The sequence below is a fragment of the Populus trichocarpa genome, chromosome 12 (genome assembly GCF_000002775.5).
Source record: "Populus trichocarpa isolate Nisqually-1 chromosome 12, P.trichocarpa_v4.1, whole genome shotgun sequence".
NCBI classification, from domain to species: domain Eukaryota; kingdom Viridiplantae; phylum Streptophyta; class Magnoliopsida; order Malpighiales; family Salicaceae; genus Populus; species Populus trichocarpa.
This window is the reverse complement of record NC_037296.2, coordinates 11,905,192-11,931,390: the sequence shown is the minus strand read 5'-3', so window position 1 is coordinate 11,931,390 and position 26,199 is coordinate 11,905,192. Positions and strand designations below refer to the sequence as shown.

The following is a 26,199-nucleotide window of genomic DNA, read 5'->3' as shown; positions in this document are numbered from 1 at the left end:
TTCATATTTTTAATTAATTATTTTATTATAATAGAAATTAAAAAGGTATTCATTTAAAGGAATATTGAAAATTAACTATTTTATTTAGTAAAAAGCTTTTAAAAATTAATTCATCACTAGTTAAATGGTTGATCAAACATGCATTAAATTAAAGAACTTAATGCATGCTCAAATATATATTTTTTTCCATTGTAGTTGTCATTGGTTTTTTCTTAGTACATTTTTTATTTGTTTATTTTGGCATACTGAACTCATACTAGTGTTGATAATTGATACATGTCTCTCTAAGATAAATATGTTCTTGATCATTTCTTCATTTCTTCTTCGTTTCTATCTAAAAATGGTGTTCGTAAAATGCATATTCACTAACCATCAAACTATAGTCATTTTAACCCATACCTTTGAGACAAGGCTTAATGAAAATTGCATTTAGGGCACAAAAACTTCAATGCTTGAAGTCTTTATTACACAACAAATTATAGGGCACACATTTATAAACCCTTCACAAACTATGTATTGGCTCAAGTTTCTGCATGAAAATAATAAAACAGAAGCTTCATTGATATTGCAAGCTCAGTAAGTCATCTGCTTTTTCAAAGACACTGGATTTGTAGAGTCGTCCATACTGTGTATATGGTTTTGGTTAGCATACGAGGCCTGTTGCGGTATCGACTTCACTGTTCCCATGATATTCCTTGCCATGCATGCATGGCACCTTGGGCCATGACATGCTCCAGATTGCTCCATCTCTAGGACATTAACTACAGACTCGTTACATCTTGTTATGCTGTGCCAGGACTGGACTTTAATGCTAACTGTTTTTCCTTTCACTTCCTTGCGATGTATGATCTTTGATGAATTCCAGATAGTGCAACAGTACTCGGTATGTGTATAGCGAGTACTATTCACAAAGCTTGAGTACGTAGAGAGGCATTTGAGGAAAGAATGCTCCAGGTGAAAATATATATCCATGCTCTCTATAATTATAGCTAAAGAGCTCCATTGGATGTGGAAGCGTTTTAACTCATTACTCTCTCTACACTATCATATATAACTCACAGCACACCCAAAATTAATCTTCTCACATTCTCTCATCTCTCACACTCAAGATCATGAAGAAGAAAACCTAACCCTGGGAGAAAAACTTTGAGAATATCAGTTGAAACATGAGAAATGAAGGTTAGCTTAAAGTTGTGAGCTCCATTACTCTCATTCACTATGTTGTGAATCTTGAGAAGAGAAACAATGAATGAATATTCGTGAAAAGGTGAGAATCTAATTCGCCATCCATTGTCAATTTCCTTACATTTGTTTATCAAATAACCAATGGTCCCGAATGTGAAAGGTCACAGCTTCCACATGAATAGAAAAGGTTATTATTAACTTTACAAGATATTATAGTCCTAGGACCTTCAAAAACATGTGACTGGTCTTAGGTTCCTTATTTTTTAAATATGTTTTTTCTAGCATATATATGTCGAAGAAATTTATATTCCACATGGGTGGAACTGTGAAAAGGTCAATTGGGTCTATTGGTTGAGTATGTGGATGGGGCTGTGTATGAGAAACATGATACTGATCCAAATTTATTGTGTTTTAGGACCTTAATTACTGAATATTAATGTTGAATTTGGTAAAAAATATGTGTATTTTATGTATTATAATGATTCTTTTGCTTTGTCATGATGTAATAAGACCTTATTTTTCACAATAGTGCATAATGACACTAGCATTGTTGGTTTGTTGAAGTTAATAGATAAGGTAGAGTTCTATTATGAACATGGGTCTACTAATGATCATCCTTTGCTTGGTGGGGATTTTCCTCAAAATGTTTGTCAAATGCCAGGGATATCTGGGAAAATTGACCATAGTGATTGATGTATATATATTTTATCATTATATTTTTATGTGTGTGTGTGTATTAAAATATTGGATCAAGAAAAAATATATAGGTATAAGTTTCTCTTATTTTCGGGCGCGTTAGGTTGGCACGTGCCTACACCAAATACGCCCCTATGAAGGTGCGCTCGGTCTGATCAAAGCCAGACCCAAAAGTTGTTGCGTCTGGCACTGGTCCACCTCATTGGCCTATCAGATTCAGACATAATCTGGGTCTGGCAAGTGTTGCCAAACCGAAAATGAGTTTAGCACACACCATGTCCCATTATATAGGAGGCGTCAAGACATTTCAAACATCATCATGAAAAACGGTGTTTAATGACCGATCGACTCTTTCTTGAAAGGCACGAGGGCCACCTACCTTTTGGTGCGTGCATGACGCTTGCTAGCAAGGTTTTCTTTTTAATATTTAACAATTATTAAAATACAAAATTTCCCTAAATTAAGTTGAAATTAAACAAAAAAAAAACTATAATGAAAAGACCACAAAACCCCTAGATGATAGTATTATTTTGCTTATCTGTCTCTATTTTTTTATATATAAAAAAAAAAACTAGGCTATTAGACCTCCCTCGAGCTCACATGCCTAGGCTTTGTTGTAACAAGCCTTTGAGTTTTTGTATTGGCTATTTAGGTTTTTTTGGCCTTTTTTATCTTTGGGGTTTTTTTATCCATTAATGTGGGTTTTTTTTTCTTTAGGTTATTTAGTCTATTTATTTTTCAATTCTATCCTTTAATATAAGGTTTTTATTTAATTTTATATTTCAATATCGGGTTGATGATAAATAAATTTTTGTATTGTTTATAATATAATAAAAGTTTTTTGGCTTTTTTTTATCTTTTGGTTTTTCTTTCCAATCCCATCCTTTATTACGGGGTTTTTATTTTCTTTAAGTTTTTTTACCTCTTTTTTTATTTATTGTTTTTTTTTTCATTTCATCATTTAATATAAAATATTTATTTAATTTTATTTTCTAGCATTGGGTTGATTTTATTTTTTGGACCTACCTAATGAAAAAAATAATATTATAATAATTTTCATATGATTTAATTTAAAACTCATACTTAGTAATCAAGTCAAGTCAAATTTAAACTATTGTATTGAGTTTCATAACAATACTCTTTTTTTGTTTTTATATTCATTTAACACTTGCTTTACATGATGTCACAGTTTGATTAGAGCTAGCTTGACTCTGAAAATTTTTAAATAATGAGTAGGTATCGCGATACTTGAGATCTGTTTTTTAATTTAAAAGTTGTGTAGGTTTTTCAATCTGATAATCTATATTATTTTTTTCTATAATATTTAAATTGTTAAAATATGTTAATCACCCACAATAAAGCTCTCCCATTGTTGATCATCTCAATAACTGTATTCACTCCCCCCTTTCATCATCCCCTTCCTTCCCTCTCGTTGCCACCGTCTTCATCCAATTATGGCCACAAAGTCGGTGCCGGCACAAGAAACCACCATGACCACCCATGCAATCAATATTACAAAAGGTGGTTACTGCTTGGAAAGTAAAACCTTTCAAAGTCTGATACCACCTGCTACTCCACCACCACCGCATCAACCTCTCTCCATAACCCAATTCATCCTTTCTCTCCTCCACTCCTCTGCCATCCCAACCACCCAAAAAAACTACCTTATCATGCCCTCCACAGGTCAATCTCTCACTTACTCTCAATCCATCAACCAGATTTACTCTCTTTCTTCATCTCTCAAGAGTCTCTACAATTTAAACAAGAACGATGTCTCTTTTATCCTCTGCCCGCCCTCTCTCCACGTCCCCATTATTTATCTCTCTCTTCTTTACCTTGGTGTCACTATCTCTCCTGCCAACCCCCTAAGTTCGAACTCCGAGCTGACTCACCAAATCCAACTCAGCAAACCCAAGATCGCATTTGCTACTTCCCAAACTGCCCACAAGCTTCCATCTTTTCCCCTTGGCACAATCCTCATTGACTCCCCTGAGTTCATCTCCTTGTTGACTCAAATCTCCAAACGAGACAGTGCTACCAACCACGTTGAAGTGAGTCAATCCGACATGGCAGCGATCCTATATTCCTCGGGAACAACTGGGAGAGTCAAAGGCGTGTCATTGACTCACAGGAACGTAATAGCTTCAATCGCGGCTTTTCAAATGAGCTCTGTAGAACTTGACCCACATGCGGTTTCGTTGCTTACGCTGCCTTTGTTTCATGTTTTTGGCTTCTTTTTGTTGATAAATGAATTTCGGTGGGGGAAGACGTTGGTTTTGACGGAGAGGTTTGATTTTGAGCAAGTGTTGAAGGTTGTAGAGAGATATAGAGTGAGTGACATGCCTGTGTCGCCAACCATTATCCTGACATTACTGAAATCGGATTTGACTAACAAGTATGATTTGAGTTCATTGCGGAGGTTTAGTTGCGGTGGCGCGCCATTGAGTAAAGAGGTTGCAGAAAAATTCGAAAGGAAATTTCCACAGGCTGAAATAATGCAGGCAAGCCTTTTTTTATCCTTCCTTTTAACTGAATGCAGGATTTTCATTTTTCACAAAGTTAATGTATAGCAACATTAATGTTGTTGAGTAATTAATGATCGTGTCTTATACTTGAGATTAAGGGGTATGGATTAACGGAGGCTGGAGCTGTATCTAGGATAATAGGACCTGAAGAATGTAACCAGCATGCTTCTGTTGGTCGGTTGTTTGGAAATATGGAAGCCAAAATCGTTGATCCTCTAACTGGAGAGGCCTTTGGTCCTGGCAAGAGAGGGGAGCTTTGGTTGCGAGGGCCATCCATTATGAAAGGTAGGGAACATTGACTTGTTGGTTGTTACCTTTCTTCTTTAATGTGTTTCGAAGTGTTATTCTTTTGGTGTGGAAAACGAAAGAGCTGCAGTATACTGGACTGCACACCAACAGTACAGCGTTTCGCTGTGGTTTTACGTACACTACAAAGAGCAATATGTCAGCGTTTTGCTGACATACTTTGAATCTGCCTCAATTAATAAGAATATGCATCGTGTACCATTGCATATAGCCTTAGTGGTTCTTTGCTGCTTTGTCGTTTGATTTTTTAATTGGAACCTGGCATGCATTCATACAACCCTTCTCAGCTTTTCTTAAGCCACCTGCCATGTATGCAACTGCTTTGACATTGTTTGGGATGGACCAGAGATACCTTCTAGGCAAATCGCAATGCATATTTGCATCAGGGTATTAATATTGAAATGTGCTGCAGGTTATCTGAAAGGGGAAGAATGTTCCATGACTAGGAAATCAATAGTCTATACTGTGGAAAATCTTAGTTTGGCCGCATAAATACCTCAGCATGCATCTTCTTCCTAGTAGAATTCTCTAATATTCTGTTCTTGATGCTAAAAATGATGGTTTTAGTACAGGTTATGTAGGAGATGAGAAGGCAACTGCCGAAACCTTGGATTCAGAAGGGTGGTTAAAGACCGGGGATCTTTGTTTGTTTGACTCCGAGGGCTTCCTCTACATTGTTGATAGGCTAAAGGAATTGATAAAGTACAAGGCATATCAGGTGATCGAATTATCCGATGCCCTTTCCGGTATAATATTGACTTCAATAAATGTTAGGATCGTAAATCTCATTCTAATGTTAGAAATATTGTTGTCTTGTCACATCTTTGATAACTTGTAGGTGCCCCCTTTTGAGTTGGAACAATTGCTGCTGTCCAATCCTGAGATTGCCGATGCTGCTGTAATTCCGTAAGTTGTCTCTTCTGCTTCTCGTGCTGAGAACTTCATGTTGGTAAAATAACATAAGCATGCGAAATGTTGTTTAATTACGCGTCATATGTTTCTGCAATGTAGCAGTTGCTGACAACAAATTAATCTCTCTTTCAAACAAACATATCCCCAGAGCTCTCTTTTGATTGAATAGCTCATTTTTTTCGTTTCTTTGAGATATAAGTTGTATTGATGCATAGACAAGAAACCGATGCGCATAGAATCATATGTCAAGAGAGGGAGAGGGAGAGGGAGAGGGGTAGCATGTGAGATCCAACATGTTTCAAAAATGAAACTTGTTAGAGAATTTTAGGCCAACTGTTCTATTTTTAGTATTGCTTAGAGGTCGGTATTTTATATATATATATATATATATATATATATAGGATAGTATAAGACTAGGCAAGGCCCGCGCTATACCGTGAGTCTGGATTTTTTCTCTCTGGATTTTTTCTCTGTAAAAATTGATGTGCAAGTGTTGGAAGCACATTTCAAAGAAATAAGAGAAATCAAGTTTAATAAGTTGGTTTTGTTTTAATTAGATGCATGTTAAAAGAATGGACAACAATAGCAAACATATAATTATTTTTTAAGATAGTGTGATAGACATGTAAGTATGAAATTAGATAAAAAAAAATTAAAAAAACCCGATTCAACTTAAAGTAGTATGATAGACATGTAATCTAGGTAATAAATGATAAGGCTATCCGAGTTAACCCGCAAAACTCATGAGTTAGGTTTTGATTTTTCAATCTTGGATGAATAGTGAGATTACTTAAATGCTTTTTTAAGTAAAATTAAAAAATTAAAAAGCCTCATATACTGTAGCACCATATTTTTTTTTTTTTTTTTTGTCTCTAAGAGTTTTTTAGTATGTTTAATGTTTATTAAAAAGCAAAAGGAGTCTATATATTACGCCGGGCCAAATTTTATTTGATTTAGGAACAAAATAGTCATTTTAGTCTTCTAGTCCACAATAAAATGAGTATGGTGCTACAGTAAAGACACTGTATAAACTCCCCTTCCCTTTCACTATACCTGTATTATAGAAAGTAGGCAGCATGCATGTCTGGTATTCTTGATCTTGTGTTGCTTTTCGGCAGTTTAGTGAACTGGGGAGAAGATATTCTTAGCTCGTTTATTGAGGAAGCAAGAGAGATTCTTCTGTTGGGAATGACAATGAGAGACTTTACTTTTTGAAATCATTAATGGATAGTTTGCTAGTGGTGGTATTACACAAAAACACTTCGACTGATGGAATTTCTGAATTAAACTGAGATTCTTCTGGCCATTGAACTGCGTGTAATGGTGGATCAGTCCAGGTTTTCTTTTCTTGACTGATATGGAGATAGCAGCAGTAAAATTTGTAGCTCGATAATTTAAGTGCTAATGATAGATGGAAGGTGTATTTAGTGTCATTGTTTTTGAAGATACAGATCCACTCGTTTCATTGGTTTTGGTATCTTGGAGCAGGTATCCTGATGAAGAGGCAGGGCAAATCCCCGTGGCCTATGTGGTGAGGAAACCAGGAAGCAGTATTACCGAGGCTCAAATCATGGATTCCATTGCAAAACAGGCAAGCTTCTAGCTTTAAGTTTCATTATTTTTCCCTCTTTCATATTAAGATGCATGCACTTAGAAGGCAGATCTATGGATCAAGTCCGCACAAAATCTTGCTCTCGTTGCATAAAATGATAGAAACAATAATTTAGCCCCGTTTTAATTTAAGAAGCATGTACTTTAAGGCAATACATGGATTATTGCAAACTTATAATAATGTATTCACGCAACCCACCACACCCAAGATTGATTTTGAATTCAGAAAAACTGAGATAAGTCTGGTAGGAGTGTGATATAATTAAAACATATCTCAATACATCAATACTATTGAAGCAAAAATCTTCACCCTACGAATACCAATTTGCAAATGAGAAGTCTAAGGAAAACGCTATGGAGCCAATTAATTTTCGATAAATCAATTTAGTTCGTTAGAGAACTAAAAAAATATGAGAATCTCTCTTACACAAGCGAAATAAATTCAGCAACAATAATTTTATCAAGTTTTAATATTTTATTCTTACAAAGAGTATTTCTACTCTTGAAAATAAAACTGTAATATTAATTGGTCAAACACGCACCCAATTTAAATAAAGCACAAACTAATTAAACTAAAGTTTAAAAATAATAAAAGTAAATAAAATAATAGTCTAAAATTATTTTTCATTTTGTATCGTACATGATAGTGAAAAATACACAAAATAAATAATTGTTAAAGAATTCTTGCTAAACAAAAATTTGATACCTTATAAAATAAAAATTAAATTTCTATCAACTAATTCTTTTTATTTAAGATTTTATCTTTATAAAAATAAGGAAATCAAAGATTACCACATCACATATGAATTTTTTCTTGTCCTCATGTTGCATAAAATGACAAATTTTGTCTAGTCATGTGGAATATGCACTCACTTGAGGTCTATAATTTATTTCCACAGGTTGCACCATACAAGAAGATAAGACGAGTGGCTTTTACTGATGCGATCCCCAGATCTCCTGCCGGAAAGATCTTGAGGCGGGAGCTCGTCAATCATGCTCTCTCCGGTGCTCTCTGTAAATCATAATTTATTACTTTTGGGAGCTGCAAAAAATTTTCTATGTTGATTTCGTAACAGTTACTTACATAATAATATGTAAAACAGTGAGATAAAGTGATTACTTTTAAAATATTTTATATTTAAAAACATATTAAAATAATTTCTTTATTTTTTTAAATTTATTTTTAAAATCAGAATATTAAAATAATCTAAAAAATTTCAAAAAAATTAATTTACATTTTCAAAAGCATAATATCACCGCAAAAAATAAACACACTGATAAAAAGTCGGTCTTATAGCAACATCAATGGTTGAAACGGCGGGTGGACCACTTTCAATAAATAAAAAATTAAATAAAAATGGATGAATTTAAGTGATTTACATTTCATTTATTTAAATATCAAATCTTCGCTATGAACATCTCATGCCTCATTTGTTGTCAGCTTTCATTTGAATTTAGTTATAGAATCCTAGGGATTGCGATGCCACTACCATAAGTAAGCATAATCTGATATCCTAACTAGTTATACGATTTAATCTATATTGATCTAAAATTAAATTAAAAATTAAAAAAATATCTAATTAATCCAAGAAAAAATTTGGATTAATTCATTGATTCAGTTGGCTCAAGATTGACTAATCAAAAATCAACTCTTAAACCATTGAGTTTTTTATGAAAGAAAATTAGGTTAACACAATATCATTTAATTCATTTAAAAAAATTAGGGTTAATTTGGATTGATCTGAATTAACCATTAACTTGTAACTCAAGTTTTATTCCAAGTTAGGTTTTAAATGATTTAATTTCTCGCTTCATTGATTAGATTGTATAAGGCTTCATAAATGAATTAACAATCTAATTTGTGTTTCAAAAATATTTTAAAAAAATTGAATTTTTTTTATTTTTTTATTTGCTTCAAATTATTTTTTTAATGTTTTTAAATTATTTTGATGTAATGTGTTAAAAATAAATTTTTAAAAATAAAATTATTTCGATGAATTCTCCTTTACGATCATTCACATTCATGTTCTCTGTTTTTTTATATAACTAAAATAGTTAGAAAGTCATTTTAGAAATTAAGCTCTCTAAAAAAATATCTTCTCTAAAGTAAGAGTCCTTAATGTATTTTTTTAAAAAATAAATTACTTTTAATCATTTTTAAAATTCATTTTCTTAATTAATTATTTTATTATAATAGAAATTTAAAAAAGGTATACATTTAAAGGAATATATATTGAGAATTAACTATTTTATTTAGTAAAAAGCTTTTAAAAATTAATTCATCACTAGTTGAATGGTTGATCAAAGATGCATTAAATTAAAGAACTTAATGCATGCTCAAATACAATTTCTTTTTATTTTCATTGTAGTTGTCATAGGTTTTTTTTAGTACATTTTTTATTTGTTTATTTTGGCATACTGTACCCTTACTAGTGTTGATAATTGATACTTGTCTCTATAAGATAAATATGTTCTTCATTTCTATCTAAAAATGGTGTTCGTAAAATACATATTCACTAACCATCAAACTATAGTCATTTTAACCCATACCTTTGAGACAAGGCTTAATGAAAATTGCACTTAGGGCACAAAAACTTCAATGCTTGAAGTCTTTATTACACAACAGATTATAGGGCACACATTTATGAACCCTTCACAAACTTTGTATTGGCTCAAGTTTCTGCATGGAAATAATAAAACAGAAGCTTCATTGATATTGCAAGCTCAGTAAGTCATTTGCTTTTCAAGGAGACTGGATTTGCAGAGTCGTCCATACTGTGTATATGGTTTTGGTTAGCATACGAGGCCTGTTGCCGTATCGACTTCATTGTTCCCATGATATTCCTTGCCATGCATGCATGGCACCTTGGGCCATGACATGCTCCAGATTGCTCCATCTCCAGGACATTAACTAAATACTCGTTACATCTTGCTATGTTGTGCCAGGACTGGACTTCAATGCTAACTGTTTTTCCTTTCACTTCCTTGCGATGCATGATCTTTGATGAATTCCAGATAGTGCGACAGTATTCGCTATGTGTATTGTGAGTACTGTTCACAAAGCTTGAGTACATAGAGAGGCATTTGAGGAAAGAATGCTCCAGATGAAAATATATATCCATGCTCTCTATAATTATAGCTAAAGAGCTCCATTGGATGTGGAAGCGTTTAACTCATTACTCTCTCTACACCGTCATATATAACTCACAGCACCCAAAATCTTCTCACATTCTCTCATCTCTCACACTCAAGATCATGAAGAACAAACCTAACCCTAGGAGAAAAACTTTGAGAATATCAGTTGAAACATGAGAAATAAAGGTTAGCTTAAAGTTGTGAGCTCCATTACTCTCATTCATTATGTTGTGAATCGTGAGAAAAGAAATAATGAATGAATATTCGTGAAAAGGTGATAATTTAATTCGCCCTTCATTGTCAATTTTCTTTCATTTGTTTATCAAATAATCAATGGTCCTGAATGTGAAAGGTCACAGCTTCCACATGCATAGCAAAAGTTATTATTAACTTTACAAGATATTATAGTCCTATGACCTTCAAAAACATGTGACTGGTCTTAGGTTCCTTATTTTTAAATATGTTTTTTCTAGCATATATATGTCGAAGAAGAAATTTATATTCCACATGGGTGGAACTGTGAAAAGGTCAATTGGGTTTGTTGGTTGAGTATGTGGATGAGGCTATGTATGAAAAACATGATACTGATCCAGATTTACTGAATATTAATGTTGAATTTGGTAAAAAAGATGTGTATTTTTTGTATTATAATGATTCTTTTGCTTTGTCATGATGTAAGACCTTATTTCTCACAGTAGTGCATAATGAATGACACTATCATTGTTGGTTTGTTGAAGTTAATAGATAAGGTAGAGTTCTATTATGAACATGGGCCAACGGATCATCCTTTTCTTGGTGGAGATTTTCCTCAAAATGTTTGTCAAATGCCAGGGATATCCGGGAAGATTGACCATGATGATTGATGAATCGATTTTATCATTATTATATTTTTATGTATATATATATTTTTTAAAAAATATATAAATATAAGTTTCTCGTATTTTTTAGCGCGTTAGTTTGGCACGCGCCTACACCAAATACGCCTCCATAAAGGCGCGCTGGGTCTGGCCAAAGCCAGACCCAAAAGTTGTTGCATCTAACGATGGTCCACCCCATTGGCCTATCAGATCTAGGCACCATCTGGGTCTGGCAAGTGCTACCAAACCGAAGGTGAGTTTAGCACACACCATGTTTCATTATGTAGGAGGCATCAAGATATTTCAAACACCATCGTGAAAGGTAATATTGTTTAGTGACCAAATGGTATTGTTTAGTAACCAAACGACTCTTTCTTGAAAGGCACGAGGGTTGCCTACCTTTTGGTGCATGCATGACGCTCGCTAGCAAGGTTGTCTTTCTAATATTTAAAAATTATTAAAATACAAAAATTTCCCTAGATTAAGTTGAAATTAAACAAAAAAACCTATGATAAAAGACCACAAAACCCCTGGATTATAGTATTATTAATTTTGTTATTTATCTTTCAAAAAAAAAAACTTGGCTCATAGGCCTCCCTCGAGCCCACATGCCTAGGCTATGTTGTAACAAGCCTTTGAGATTTTGTATTGGCTATTTAGGGTTTTTTTGGCTTTTTTTTTTTTATTTTTGGGGTTTTTTTTTTCTTTGGGTTATTTGGCCTATTTTTTTTTTTTTTAATTCTATCCTTTGATATAGGTTTTTTTATTTAATTTTACATTTCAATATTGGGTTGATGGTAAATAAGTTTTTGTACTGTTTATAATATAATAAAAGTTTTTTGGCTTTTTTTTTATCTTTTAGTTTTTTTTTCAATCTCATCCTTTATTATGAGGTTTTTATTTTCTTTGAATTTTTTGACCCTCTTTTTTTATTTATTGTTTTTTTATCATTTCATCATTTAATATAGAGTGTTTATTTAATTTTATTCTCCAACATTGGATTGATTTCTTTTCTTGGACCTATCTAGTGGAAAAAAAAATATTAGAGTAACTCTCTTACGATTTAATTTAAAACTCAGGCTAAGCAAATAATCAAATCAAATTTTTTCAAATTTAAACTACTATATTGAGTTTCATAACAATACTCTTATTTTGTTTTTATATTCACTTGACACTTGCTTTACATGATGTCACAGTTCTAGTAGAGTTAGCTTGACCTTGAAATTTTTTAAATAAACTTAGTAAATTTTTAAGTTTAAATTATTATATCAAATGATATATGAATTGTTGATGATAATATTCTTGTTTTGGTGAACGTGTGTGCTAAGAACTTGACGATACATGAATATAGATGACTCAATGAAAAAAGATTTATTTAATTAATTGCGATGATAGAGTTATTAGACAAAAACAAAAAAAATGTGTTCTTCCTTTATACAATGTATGTATAGTGTGTGTTTGGCTTTGTTTTTTTTGTTTTTTACAATGCTTTGAAACCTAAAACGTATTTAAAGAAATTAAATATAAATGTACATACAATACTCTTAAAAAATATTTTTCAAGCTATAATTATTGATAAAAAGGTATAAATAATATAATCTAAAGTTTACTAAAATATTTATATTTAATGACAAGATAAACATAATATTATATCATAAAAAAGGGAACTATCAATATCATATTCTATTATATGAAAAAAAAAAGGAATAATAAAAGCATAGTTTTTAGACCCGGCCCGGTCCAAGACCCGGGTTTTGATCGGGTCGCCCGGGTCAATTTTTTTTTAAAATCAAAACGATGTCGTTTTAGTAAAAAAAAAAGTCAACAGGTTGCAACCGGGTTTTTGGCCAGGTCGCCGGGTTACACCGAGTTTTTCCTTCCCCTGTTTTTTCTTCAACCCGACCTGATTCCAGCCCCGAATCGACCCGCCAGGCCAGGCTGGATTTTAAAACTATGAACAAAAGGTAGCAATATCTATGCAAATGATTGTCTTTAACATAATATATCAACATAATATTATCTTACCAAATAAAGATAAACAAATATTTCAAAAAATTAATGAGGATATAGACTATAATGAAAAGTTTGCCAAATTATATATTTCAAATATAAATCTATTATAAAGTATGAGCACACAAAAACATAAGACAATAATTTAAAGTTAAATGAACCAAAATAAAAAGAAATGCATAATAATAGTCAAAATATTGCATGCACAGCAAAAAACAAATCCAAAATAAATAGTAAAAGTATAGAACTGCCAAAAAGTAAACTCACACAAAAACATAAAATATCATAAGTTTCAATTCAATCAACCTAAAAAAATAATATGGCATATTTATTGAAGAAAAAATGCATGCAAATCTAACAACAATGATTGTAAATAATGAAATACATATAACATGTAAAAATGTATGAAACCATAAATAAAAATTTAAGAAACCTAATCTAAAAAATATATGAAAAACTGAGTACAAAAACCAAAAAAATATTAAAAAAAAAACACTATAAAAAGCACTAAATTATCAACACAAGATTAAAAAGAAAACATTCTCATGCTATTAGGGATAAAAATAAAATGATAAAAATAAAAAAAAAACACACAAAATAAAAGACTTGATAAAATCCTCAGCACCAATCCATATGATCTTATTATAAAAATGTTCAAGAGATTGTTGAAAAAAACATTAATATTGCAAAACTATTTAGAGAAAGCAACATTTAAAACCCAAACAATGGAATAATGAGGGTGTGTTTGTTTTTATTGTTCAATCCATTTTGTAAAATATTTTTTAAAGTATTTTTTGTTAAAAGATGTATTAAAATAATATTTTTCTAGGATTTGTTTAATAGTTTTAAAGTACTAATATAAAAATTAAAAGAATATCATTTTAATATATTTTTCATTTGAAAAATATTTTTACAAAGATACTCTATATCTGTTGTCAAACACACTCTAAAACCCTGTCTGTTTTATGAAAAGTAGTTTCCTGAAAATTATTTGCTAAACATTTTTGTGCTTGTTACCTTAAGAAAAATTAGTCAATAGAAAATATTTTACAGACAAAGAAAATTTAGCTTGTTACCTTAAGAAAAATTAGTCAAGAAAGATTTTTTTATTTTTGGAGAAAAATATTTTCTAGAAGTTATGAAAAATTCAAAAATATATTATTATTTGTTGATTATATCATATTTGATCCTCGATCTTTTTATTGTTATATATTTAGTTTTAATTTTTTATTTTGTTTTCAATTTTCTCTTGGAATTTAATTTAATTTGATTATTATATCAATCTTGATCCTAATTCTTTTGATTGTTATTTGTTTTTCTCTTATTTTTTTAATTGAAATTCTTTATCTATCAGATTTGATCCCCATTATTTTGATTATTATTTATTTTACTTAAAATAATTTATGACATTGATTTTTTTTTAATTTCATCGTCTTTTAACTTTTTATCTGTCAGATTTGATCTTCATTCTTTTAGATGCTATTTATTTTATTTAAAATAATTTATAAAATTGGATTATTTTTTAAAATTTTATTCGTCTTGAAATTTTTTTATTTATCAGATTTGATTTATGTTCTTTTAATAAATATAAAAAAATAATAAGTTATTTTTTGATTTATTTTCTATGATATAATCAAATACTAAAAAATATTTTCCAATTTATTTTCTATAATATTATTAAATATTAAAAAATATTTTTATGAAAACTAATTTTCACAGTCACATTAAAAAAAGAAACCTTTATACTCTCCATGAACAACAGTTATGACATTGACAAGAAAAAAAAATCAGTAGAAAAAAGAAATGTCTTCCCTTCCTTGAAAGGCAGCCGCCATACAAGGCTATTAAGAAAATATAAAAATATATATAGTAATATAATAGTGATTATTTCTTAAAATATTATTTTTTGAAAATTTATTTAAATAATATATATTTTTATTTTTAAAAATTTATTTTTGATATTAATATATTAAAATAATTTAAAAATATATAAAAAGTTTAAATTTGTATTGAATAGCATTTGAGTCACGTTAGCAAATTCTACCTAAAATATTCATTACAAACTTAAAAAAATCTTTCATTTGAAAAGTAATAATAATAATCAACTCATTAGTCAAACAAATACAAAACAGAAAACGACAGATCTGCTCCCAAATATATCTCTGACAGTTTCCACCATCCTCCTTCAGCCAAGACCACACAAACACAAACTGAAACTGAAACAGAAACAGAGACACAAGCATTGAAACTCTTCTTCCTCTTCCATTTTGCTTGTCTTCCATATCAAGATGGCAATGGAGTCAATCAACCCAAGAACTGGTTTCTGCCAACAAACCAAAACCTTTCACAGTCTCAGACCACCGACTCCATTTCCACCACCCCATCAGCCTCTCTCCATCACCCATTTCATCCTCTCTCTCCTCCAGTCCTCCACCGTCCCCACCACTACCACCACCTACCTCACCATCCCCTCCACAGGCGAGTCTATAACTTACTCTCAAGCCATCGACCAAATTCACTCTCTTTCTTCATCTCTCAAGAACCACTACTCTTTAAACAACAAGGACGTTGCTTTTATCCTCTGCCCACCTTCCCTCCACGTCCCCGTTCTTTATTTATCTCTTATGTACCTCGGTGTCATCATCTCTCCCGCCAATCCGCTGAGTTCAGACTCCGAATTGGCTCACCAATTCCAACTCTGTAAACCCAAGATCGCCTTTGCCACCTCCCAAACTGCCCACAAGCTTCCTTCCCTCCCTCTTGGCACCATCCTCATTGACTCCCCCGAGTTCACCTCCTTGTTGACTCAGCCCAAACCACAAGCCAAACAACCCCGGGTTGAAGTGAGTCAGTCTGACATTGCGGCTATTCTTTACTCCTCAGGCACAACAGGGCGAGTCAAAGGAGTGGCATTGACTCACCGGAACTTAATCGCTTTAATCTCCGGTTTTCATCACAACATGAAAGAACCCGAACCGAATCAACCTGAGCAACCTCCAGTTTCTCTGTTTATATTGCCTTTGTTTCATGTTTTTGGGTTCTTTATGTCAATAAATGCGTTCTCAAGAGGGGAGACTTTGGTCTTGATGGAGAGATTTGATTTCGTACAAATGTTGAAACATGTAGAAAAATATAGAGTTACTTACATGCCGGTGTCGCCACCGCTTATTGTGGCGTTTGTGAAATCGGATCTGACTGAGAAGTATGATTTGAGTTCGCTAAGATCACTTGGCTGCGGTGGCGCACCACTAGGGAAGGAGGTTGCTGATAAGTTTAAAGAGAAATTTCCACACGTTGAAATAGTACAGGTGATCCCTTTTTGAGACTTCAATCAATATATTTTGATTTAAATTGCTAAAGGGAAACCTTATATTTGCTAAAATTAATAATAACTGTCTATATGTTATTGTCCTGATCACTAGTGTCATCGGTGTGTTTTCTACTTTCATTTCATGTGCTGAGCAAAGTAATATACTGATCACTAGCAAACCGTCCAAAAAATTCAATTTTTTTTTTTAAAAAAATTAATATGTTTTATTTGTTTTGTATCGTTTTATATATTGATATCAAAAATAATTTTTAAAAAATAAAAAAATATTATCAGTATATATTTGGACAAGAAAAGTTATCATGCAATGCTTAGTTATTTAAAAGCAACCTCATGCAATGCTTTTTGGTATGAAAGCTTTTTCAGCCCGAGAAAGCACTTTTTCGATGGCACCAACTAACATATAATTTTAGAACTCTGTAAATTAAATTTAGTGGGGACACTAATCAGAAATGTTTATGTTCTATTGTTGATGGTGGATTTGGTCAATTTTCAACAGCTTGATAGTTTATTGAATCATTGAAATTGAATGGTATTGGTCAGCATTTACAATTCATGCAACTATTGACCCCGTTTGAGGCTAGTTTGAATGGTAAGCCAAGTGGAGCAGTTCTGACGTTGAATGTAGTGTTTTTTAGAAAAGACATTGCGTTTTGACTAGGTTGTTTAATAAAATGATCGTGTGAGTGTTTGAAGATTATTGCATTTTGAAAATGTTGTTGAATAAGGATTGTGCATTGTATTTGGAATTTTAGGGATATGGGTTGACTGAGACTGGAGGAGGGGCATCAAGGACTCTAGGACCAGAAGAGACTAGCCAGCATGCTTCTGTCGGTCGCCTGTCTGAAAATATGGAAGCTAAAATTGTTGATCCTGAAACTGGAGAGTCCTTGGGTCCTGGCCAGAGAGGGGAGCTTTGGTTGCGAGGGCCAACTGTCATGAAAGGTAGAGATCATGGACATATTGGCTGTTAATTTTAATGCATTTCAACCGGTCCTTGTTACTCTCTTTTTTAGGCCACCTGACACAGAAAAATGCATCTCACCTCACAAGCATTTATGTGGAATTTTTGGACATTGTGTAGGATAGAGTTAAAATATTTTACCCCTTTTTAGATGCTAATCTGGGACAGATAGAAGTTCATATACACCATGGTATTCACTGAATATACTGGTTAATTGAAAGACAGACAAATAAATTACCATGTCTAATAAGCTTGTTCTTTAACGAGCAGAGCAATGGTGTTAGTGCAGGTTATGTAGGAGATGAGAAGGCAACTGCGGAAACCTTACATCCAGAAGGTTGGTTAAAGACTGGAGATCTTTGTTATTTTGACTCGGACGGGTTCCTTTACATTGTTGATAGGCTAAAGGAGTTGATTAAATACAAGGCATTTCAGGTGATTGGATTATATTAGCATAGTCTTGACTGCAATGGACATTAGGATTGTAAATCTAATTTGAACTATCTGGAATGTTGTTATCTCACCATATGATTGATTATTTTCAGGTGCCCCCTGCTGAGTTGGAAAAGTTACTTCAGTCTAATCCTGAAATTGCTGATGCTGCTGTGATTCCGTAAGTTGTCTAGCTGTTTCATCTGCTACTCATGCCGCAATGTCATGCTGGTATATTTATACTTGTGTATGCAGGGTGTTGCTTTTGTTTCATCGATTTCAGCATCAATTTCTAACACCAAACAGCTGGCTATTTCACACAGACATGAGTCTGAAGTTCTCTTTGATTCATTAGCTCATTCCTGAAACAGGATGGATCACATGCTATTTTTCTATTTCTTAAAATTTGATCCTATGTGTGTATATTTTTCGCAATATAGTACTTTTGTTCTTGCTTCAAATTCTTTTTGCTGGTTTTGTAAGTTTATCTTAGCTTATTTTATTTATTGAGGAAGCAAGAGAGATTCTTCTGTTGAGGATGACAATCAGAAAGAGTGTACTTGTTGATAACTTGCTGCATGGATTAGATAAGATATCTCAATTCATCAAAATTGTGAATTTCCTCTTCTAGTGCTTTTTTCTTGGGGAAATCCAATTTTTTTCTTTTGACAGATACCGTTAAAATGTATAAGGTGATCATTTTACTTACCAGATTTATTGAATCTAGTTATTGTTAAGGGTAAATGTTTATGGAAATGTATTTAGTATCAGATTCTTCCAGTGAATTTCTTGCTTTCAGAATCTACTTATTTTTTTATTTTTTTTATTTATGGTTGATTCTACTGAAGATCCCCATACACTCATCATTTGGTTTTTGTTATTTCGGAGCAGGTATCCTGATGAAGAGGCGGGGCAAATACCTATGGCCTATGTGGTGAGGAAACCAGGAAGCAATATTACTGAGGCTCAAATCATGGATTCCATTGCAAAACAGGTAAGCTTCTGGATAAACCATGATGATTTGGCACCTCTTAATTTAAGATGCAGATACTTGCACGCATCTATGGATCACTACCATATTAAATCTTGCCCTGTTGTTGCATAAAATGACAAATTGGTTAGGTGGTGTCTCTTATAATATGCCTTGTGGGATCACTTATTTTTGTATTTGCCATGTGAAAGAACAATATCCCCATTAAAATATAGAGATCCTTTGGAAGAGGACATTCTGCTTCTGGAATTCAGATCTAGTGGTTGATTTCCTTGGTTGGCTACAGAACAACTTGCAGAATTCTGAATTTGACTTGAGATGGCATGTTTTAATTTTCTCCTCCCTGGGGCGTAGGATGTCCTTCTCAGTTTATTTTTCAGTTGTCTGATCACTTCCCCACTTCTAGTCAGGTTACCTGATAGAAGTAAATTATAACCATTGAGTGACTTTTTCCCGAAAAATGAGCAGCCAGATAGCCAACAATTACAGTCAAACGTACGCTCTCTCATTTAAGGATGATTCCCTATGATGGTACCATGTCATGCTCAAAACTAATCATTTCTTCTTGCAGGTTGCACCATACAAGAAGATAAGACGAGTGGACTTCATCAGTGCCATTCCAAAATCTCCCGCAGGAAAGATCCTAAGGCGGGAGCTGGTCAATCATGCTCTCTCTGGTGCTTCGTCTAAATTATGATCCATTTATTGAAAACAATAATTGCATGAAGGCCAAATGTCTAGCAGGGAAATACAGGTCAAAATTCTAATAATCTATCCAAAGCTAGGATCAATCATCATCAGCTAGTCATAGATCCAGGCTCGATCTGAGGAGATTTCTGGCGGAGTCTGCTGATCTCTTCGTTGAATATCATGTTGTCCGAACCCACCTCAGGCCCCATGAGGTTTTCCATGCTTGTAAAATAACAATTCCACCCCCAGGGTATTTTTTTGCAGACACTATGCTGTTAATTCAGACATCTGATAATAATATTGATGTTCATTGTTCATGAACCTATGGTATACTGTTTTTCATTTTGGGTAATAACATCGTCCATTCAGACATGGATACTGCTTGGATACGTGATATCTTGGTTAGAACTGGTTACGATCGCGGGATGCTGAGGGGCGCTTTCCGAGTTTTTATTTATTTATTTAATTATATGATAATTATAATAAATATTAAAAAAAGACAATAATTTAAATTTTGAAGAAAAAATATATTTTTATTTATCAAAACTCTCTTTTTTTTAACATTATTTTTTTATTGGCAGCATAGTTTATTGAATAAATATTAAAAATAATTAAAATAAATATTCATAAAAACTTCTAATAATTCAAGTATTTCACATAAATATATTTTATATTATAAGTAATGTTTTTTAAAGAAAAACTTATTATGATTAGAAAAGTAAGTCTTAATTAAAAAGAAAGAAAACTAAACTCCATCAACCTTTCACCATGGAGCAAGACTTAGTATACAGTGCATCGCAACAATGTACTAACAATTTTGCCCTACATGTTTGTGAGGAAAACTGGAAAAGGCTGAGTTTTGGGGGGTAAAAATGTAAAATAGTTTTTTTACGGGATTCAATTGACATTACCAATCTCTTTGGGGGTAAACGGGTTTCTTCATATTTTTATTGAACGGTTAAATTACTAATCTACCATTTAAAAACTAAAAACATAACACAAGGGCGAGGGGTGTTTTTGGTTTTTAAATTTTTTTTGAACAATATGATTATTTAAATACACTTGCAATTTTGTTTTTCTTTTACTTGGGTTTAGGAGTGTTTTCTTCATTTCTATTTGGTTTTTTTGTAATTATTAAAGAGTGATTGAGTCTTTTAATATATATAAAACATATTTAAAAAGAACAAATGTGTGTGAGGAGTCCATGCTCTTTCAGCAACACGTGCGGATTCCTTCCACTGTCAAACACCACTTTTCATAGTGGCGGTATCGAGAGCTTTCTATTGGTAGCATGCATGACGGAGGAGAATAGACGGTGTGGCTGCAATAGAATTTTTTCTCCTGTCCTCCTTTTCTTTCTCTTCTCTTGAGCAAATTACATAAGCGTTTTTTCATTGTTTTATTTATACAATATGATCTTTATTCTTTTGATTTTTTTCTATTTTGTTTTTTTATTGGCAACATGGTTTATTGAATAAAAATTATTTGAAATTTCAGCTATTTATCTGAAATTTAACTCGCTGGGACTGCGCGCATCGTTCAGCATAAAAATCTGGTGAGGAATTCATTGATATGATGCAATATATATATATATATATATATATATATATATATATATATATATATATATATATATATATATATATATATATATTTGGAGGTTGTGAGAGGGAGGGAGGAGTGGTTTAAATTACAAATTCATTTTATTCAAATCTGCATATGATTCTGTGCACACCTGGAAATTTTTTGAATCTGATTCCTGATTGTTCTGTAGTTGTCTTCCTGATACATTTCCATAATTTCTAACAATCTAATATTGAAGTATACATTAACATAATTTAATGGGAAAACTTTGTAAAGATCGTGTTTTGTTCCATCTTACAAGATTTTAGCTTTCAACAGAACAGTTGGGATATATCAATCAGAGAAAGTAACTCAAGTTTTGCTGCATTGATGGTTCCAAATGCTGCTGATTCCAGTAATGAATAGCAGTGACATTGCCACCATTAACTGTTTGGTGTCTGCCTTGTGCTCAATTAGCAGGGGAAAAATAAAAAGAAGGAATTAAGATATTCAATGCACGCACCCACCAGGCGATCTTGTTTACCGAAGTATATTGGTGGTGGTGATTTCCAATGGCTTGGGTTTAGAAAGTTATAAATAACGTTTGCTAGAGAGATATAATAGAAAAGCTTCTGTAGCACAGTGGTAGTGCATTTGCCTTTTAAGCAAGAAGTCGTGAGTTCGAACCTCACCAGGGGCATTCTAGTTTTTAATTTTTTTCACCGATCCCTAATTCTTCTTCATGTTTATCTATTGTACTTGTGTCAAAACCAAGTAAATTTAGTAGTTTCAAAATATCGTTGCCTGCTATGGTTGGATCCAGCAACTTTTCAACATAAAAAAAGATGTATTTAAATGTTGCTCACTTCTAGTAAAAAAAAAAAAAATCAAACCATGCGAGTTTTAACCTAACGTGGTCAAAAGGTAATTCACCTAGTAAAATTATAATTTGATTAAAATTAAATTAAAAATAATATTTTTTTCAAATATTAAGATGACAATGTATTATATTTATCAAAGTTAACATGAGTTAACTTACCAAATTCATAACTTGGATCATGAAACCATGATAATCTCATACAAAACAAATTAAAGAAAATTATAAAACTCAGTTCTCAATCAATTTAATGTTGAATGATGAAATTTGAATAAAATAAATAAATTGAAAAAAAAAACTCAAGTCAACCCAGGTTAACTTATCAAATCCATGACTTGAGTTATGAGATCGAAATAACCTTATAGAAAGTAAATTAAAATAAATTATGAAACTTAATTCTCAATCAACTCAATGTTAAATGATAAAACTGAAAAAGTAATCAATTAAAAAAAAACCACAAAAAACAACCCAAATCAATTTGGGTTTACCCGTCAAACCTACACAGCCTAAGCTATGAGACTAGTATAATCTTGTAGAAAACAAATTAAAATAAATTATGAAACTCTAATCTCAATTCATTGTTGAATGATGAAATTGAAAGAAGAAAATTCAATCTAAAAAAAATACAATAAAACTATCCAAGTCTACTCGGGTTAACCCGTAAAATTCATGACCTGAGTCATGAAATCAGGATAATCTCATAAAAAACAAACCAAAATAAATTATAAAGTTTAATTTCTAATAAACTCAATGTTGAAAGATAAAATTAAAAAAAAGATATCAATTAAAAAGAAAAGAAACTCCAATTAACCGAGTTATTCCGTTAAACATGCGACACGAGTCATATGACTTGAACAACTACATAGAAAACAAATCACAACAAATCATGAAATTTAATCTCTAATAAACTAAATAAATGAAATTAGAAAAAAAAACATATTTTAAAAAACAAAGGTAATTGTTTTTGCCATCATTAACTGTTTGGTGTCTGCCTTGTGCTCAATTAGCAGGGGGAAAATAAAAAGAAAGAATTAAGATATTCAATGCACGCACCCACCAGGCGATCTTGTTTACCGAAGTATATTGGTGGTGGTGATTTCCAATGGCTTGGGTTTAAAAAGTTATAAATAATGTTTGCTAGAGAGCTATAATAGAAAAGCTTCTGTAGCACAGTGGTAGTGCATTTGCCTTTTAAGCAAGAAGTCGTGAGTTCGAACCTCACCAGGGGCATTCTAGTATTTAATTTTTTTCACTAATCCCTAATTCTTCTTGATGTTTAACTATTGTACTTGTGTCAAAACCAGGTAAATTTAGTAGTTTCGCAATATCGTTGCCTGCTATGGTTGGATCCAACAACTTTTCAACATAGAAAAAGATGTATTCAAATGCTGCTAACTTCTAGGAAAACAAAAAAAATCAAACCATGCGAGTTTTAACCCGATGTGATCTAAAAGTAATCTACATTACCGGTAAAAATATAATTTGACTAAAAATATTCTTTAAAAAAAAAAAACAAAAGCAATTTTTTTGCAATTAATAATATTTTGTGAGACGGTGTTGAATAAAAACACCGACTCTTTTAGGTTTTTGTGAATTTGTTACAAGTTGTCATAACCAAAAAGAAATAAAAAACAATGTTTCTAGATCAAAAATTATTTTTCTAGCAAAAAAACATTTAGAGAAAAAACCGAACTATCATGTTAAAAGTCGAGTTTTCTATTAAAATTGGTTAGAACCATCATTTTACAGTCAAAGTTGAATTTAGTTCATCGAAGTCTATCAAAATATATCAAGGTCAATTGTGTCATTTACGGTCAAAGTTGAGTTCCACGTCAATTTGGTCAAAATCGATCAAGTTCATGATTTTACAATCAAAGTCGAGTTTATAACGTCAAAACTGTTCAAAAACAACTTACCAATGTTAATTCATCATTTTGTGAATAAAATATTTTTTAGAGTAAAAAACAATTTAATCACCAAAGCTATTAGAACTTTAAATCTCACTATTCTTATTCTTTACTATAAAAACCATTATTTTTTTTTCTAATGAAATTAAAAATCAAGCTATAGTAAAATCATTATTGTTCTCTCTAATGAAATAAAAAATCAAGCTATAGTAAGCAATTCCAATTACACTATCCATTTTTTATGATTAAACCATCTTTATTTTGTCTAATTAGATTAAAATTTCAGCACAAAATAGTAGTTTAAAAGAAGATTAATATAAACTGAAATTCAAACCTTGTCATCCCTATTTTCTTTAATTAAATTAAAAATTAAATACAAGATAATGTTGAATCCGTAAATTTTAAATTAAAAAGATTTTTTACTCGATGAAATATTAAAATCAATATAAAATTATTTCTAGCATTTTAAACTTTTGAAATTTGAATTGAAATGAATTTTTTTTTACAGATTAAAAGTCAAAAGCTATTACATAATTGCAATGAAAAATAGAGAAGAATAATCATAAATCTTGGTTGCAATTACTTCAAATAAAGTCATGAAACAGGCCGGGTTTACTAATAACTTTGCTTTCCATTCCATCGAAATCGCTTAGGAGCGTTTGGCTCTGCTGTTCAACCTGTTTTTCGGCGAATTTCAAATTTTTTTTTTTTTTTTTTTTGCTAAAATTGAGTGCGGTTTGTACTTTTTGGATCGTTTTGATGTGCTGATATCAAAAATGATTTTTAAAAAATAAAAAAACATCATTGGCATGTATTTCGGCACGAAAAGCTATTTGAAAAGCAACCACTACCACACTCCCAAACACCCGTAACTATGTCCAAAATAATAAGCCCACTACCGAGTTCTGCAGCGTCAGGACGACGTCGGAGTGACCTGTCTTTTTCTTTTCCTTTTCCTTTTCCTTTTCAACGAAGAAGACAGGAAAGACTTGCTTAAAAAGATGCACAAACCTAACTGTCAGAGCAAACTTCGGCCTACAAATGCAGACCAAATTTCAGATGTATTTAAAAACAATTTAATATTCTTTAGTGTATGAACTTTCAAATTTAAGGAATTAAAAAAAAACTATATAAATAAATAAATAAAACCCTTTAACCGTAGTTTAATGATACGTGGAAATGTTTGGAAATGTGTAGAAACAGTTATTTTCCAGGTTTTTTTTAAAAAGTAAATTTTTTATTTTTTTTAAATTATTTTAACATGAATACATTAAAATGATATAAAAACATTAAAAAAAATTATTCTTTTCAAAAATACTTTTAAAACATAAAAACAAATAAGCTTGTGTATAACAACGTTTTACTGTAGTTCTAAAACCTGACCTAGCTCGATGGGTTGACTCAAGACCCGACTTACCCCGGGCTAGGTTTAAGAAAAAATAAAAAAAGTAAAAAATTCGGGTGACCCGATAACCAAGTTGACCTGACAAGACTCGATTGCAATCCGCTAATTTCTTTTTTAATAAAACAATATTATTTTAATTTATTAAAAAATTAAAGTTAATTCAAGTAACCACAAAAAAAATCCATTACTCCAGCCTCGAGCAAAGTCGATCACTATACCAGGTTTAAAAACTTTGCATTCCACAGCTTTTTTTTTTTTTTTTTTTTTTTTTTTTTGAAGTTTGTACAGATCCCTTGACCGTTTGGTTTAAGCTTTGGGCCACTTCCGAATAAAAACCCTTTCCTTTTCTTCTTTTCAAGCTGTCTTCGTCACAAAACACGAAACTCAGGGAAATGATATGGAATTAGCTTTTAAATGTTTGCCATATCTGTCTGTCTGTCATACTTTGCAGGTCTCAGAATCTACAATGCCTTCTTCAATCAAGAAAAAGAAACGAGAGTTTCCTCCTTCTGAAAGCAACCGAAAGTGGGATTCAAGATTTTGCCTTTTTACTTGTTTTTTTATGAAGATCAAAAATAAAAATAAAAAAAAAACATAGAAATCCTTGTTTCTGAAATAATTTTAGATAAAATCTCTATAATTTCAGGCAGAAAAATAAAATAAAAAACTCTTTATTTTTTCTATCTTTGTTCTTTTCATCTCGATAACAAACAATAAATATAATAAATAATACAACGTGTTTTGTATTGTGGTTTTATTTGATTTTTTAAATATTTTTGTATGTAAAATATATTAAATTGAATAA

The 26,199-nt window shown here is 31.7% G+C and overlaps 2 protein-coding genes and 2 non-coding genes across 4 annotated transcripts; all 4 read left to right on the top strand.

The window, feature by feature from the left end:
• The first annotated feature begins 3,239 nt into the window (after positions 1-3,239).
• LOC18103805 (4-coumarate--CoA ligase-like 9) lies at positions 3,240-8,272 on the top strand. The gene is made up of 6 exons (XM_006376832.3): positions 3,240-4,382; positions 4,505-4,691; positions 5,285-5,430; positions 5,551-5,618; positions 7,113-7,215; positions 8,135-8,272. Exons 1-6 carry the CDS (start codon positions 3,336-3,338, stop codon positions 8,258-8,260), a joined length of 1,677 nt encoding a protein of 558 aa, XP_006376894.1. The 5' UTR covers positions 3,240-3,335; the 3' UTR covers positions 8,261-8,272.
• Positions 8,273-15,417: 7,145 nt separating this feature from the next.
• On the top strand, positions 15,418-19,963 carry LOC7454535 (4-coumarate--CoA ligase-like 9). The gene is made up of 6 exons (XM_002318672.4): positions 15,418-16,545; positions 17,321-17,510; positions 17,819-17,964; positions 18,075-18,142; positions 18,853-18,955; positions 19,524-19,963. The coding sequence occupies exons 1-6, from the start codon at positions 15,526-15,528 to the stop codon at positions 19,647-19,649; spliced, it is 1,653 nt and encodes a 550-aa protein (XP_002318708.4). The 5' UTR covers positions 15,418-15,525; the 3' UTR covers positions 19,650-19,963.
• Positions 19,964-21,833: 1,870 nt separating this feature from the next.
• TRNAK-UUU (transfer RNA lysine (anticodon UUU)) lies at positions 21,834-21,905 on the top strand. Its single transcript has one exon. It is a non-coding gene; the product is annotated as a tRNA-Lys (tRNA).
• Positions 21,906-23,240: 1,335 nt separating this feature from the next.
• Positions 23,241-23,312, top strand: TRNAK-UUU (transfer RNA lysine (anticodon UUU)). Its single transcript has one exon. It is a non-coding gene; the product is annotated as a tRNA-Lys (tRNA).
• Positions 23,313-26,199: the final 2,887 nt, after the last annotated feature.

What these genes read in the sequence shown, in the direction of transcription:
- LOC18103805 (XM_006376832.3), top strand. Translation starts at nt 3,336, where the DNA reads ATGGCCACAAAGTCGGTGCCGGCACAAGAAACCACCATGACCACCCAT. An exon ending in CACAGGCTGAAATAATGCAG is followed by an intron (nt 4,383 to 4,504) that starts GCAAGCCTTTTT and finishes CTTGAGATTAAG; the next exon opens with GGGTATGGATTAACGGAGGC. An exon ending in TGGATTCCATTGCAAAACAG is followed by an intron (nt 7,216 to 8,134) that starts GCAAGCTTCTAG and finishes TTATTTCCACAG; the next exon opens with GTTGCACCATACAAGAAGAT.
- LOC7454535 (XM_002318672.4), top strand. Translation starts at nt 15,526, where the DNA reads ATGGCAATGGAGTCAATCAACCCAAGAACTGGTTTCTGCCAACAAACC. An exon ending in AGGGCCAACTGTCATGAAAG is followed by an intron (nt 17,511 to 17,818) that starts GTAGAGATCATG and finishes GTGTTAGTGCAG; the next exon opens with GTTATGTAGGAGATGAGAAG. An exon ending in TGGATTCCATTGCAAAACAG is followed by an intron (nt 18,956 to 19,523) that starts GTAAGCTTCTGG and finishes TTCTTCTTGCAG; the next exon opens with GTTGCACCATACAAGAAGAT.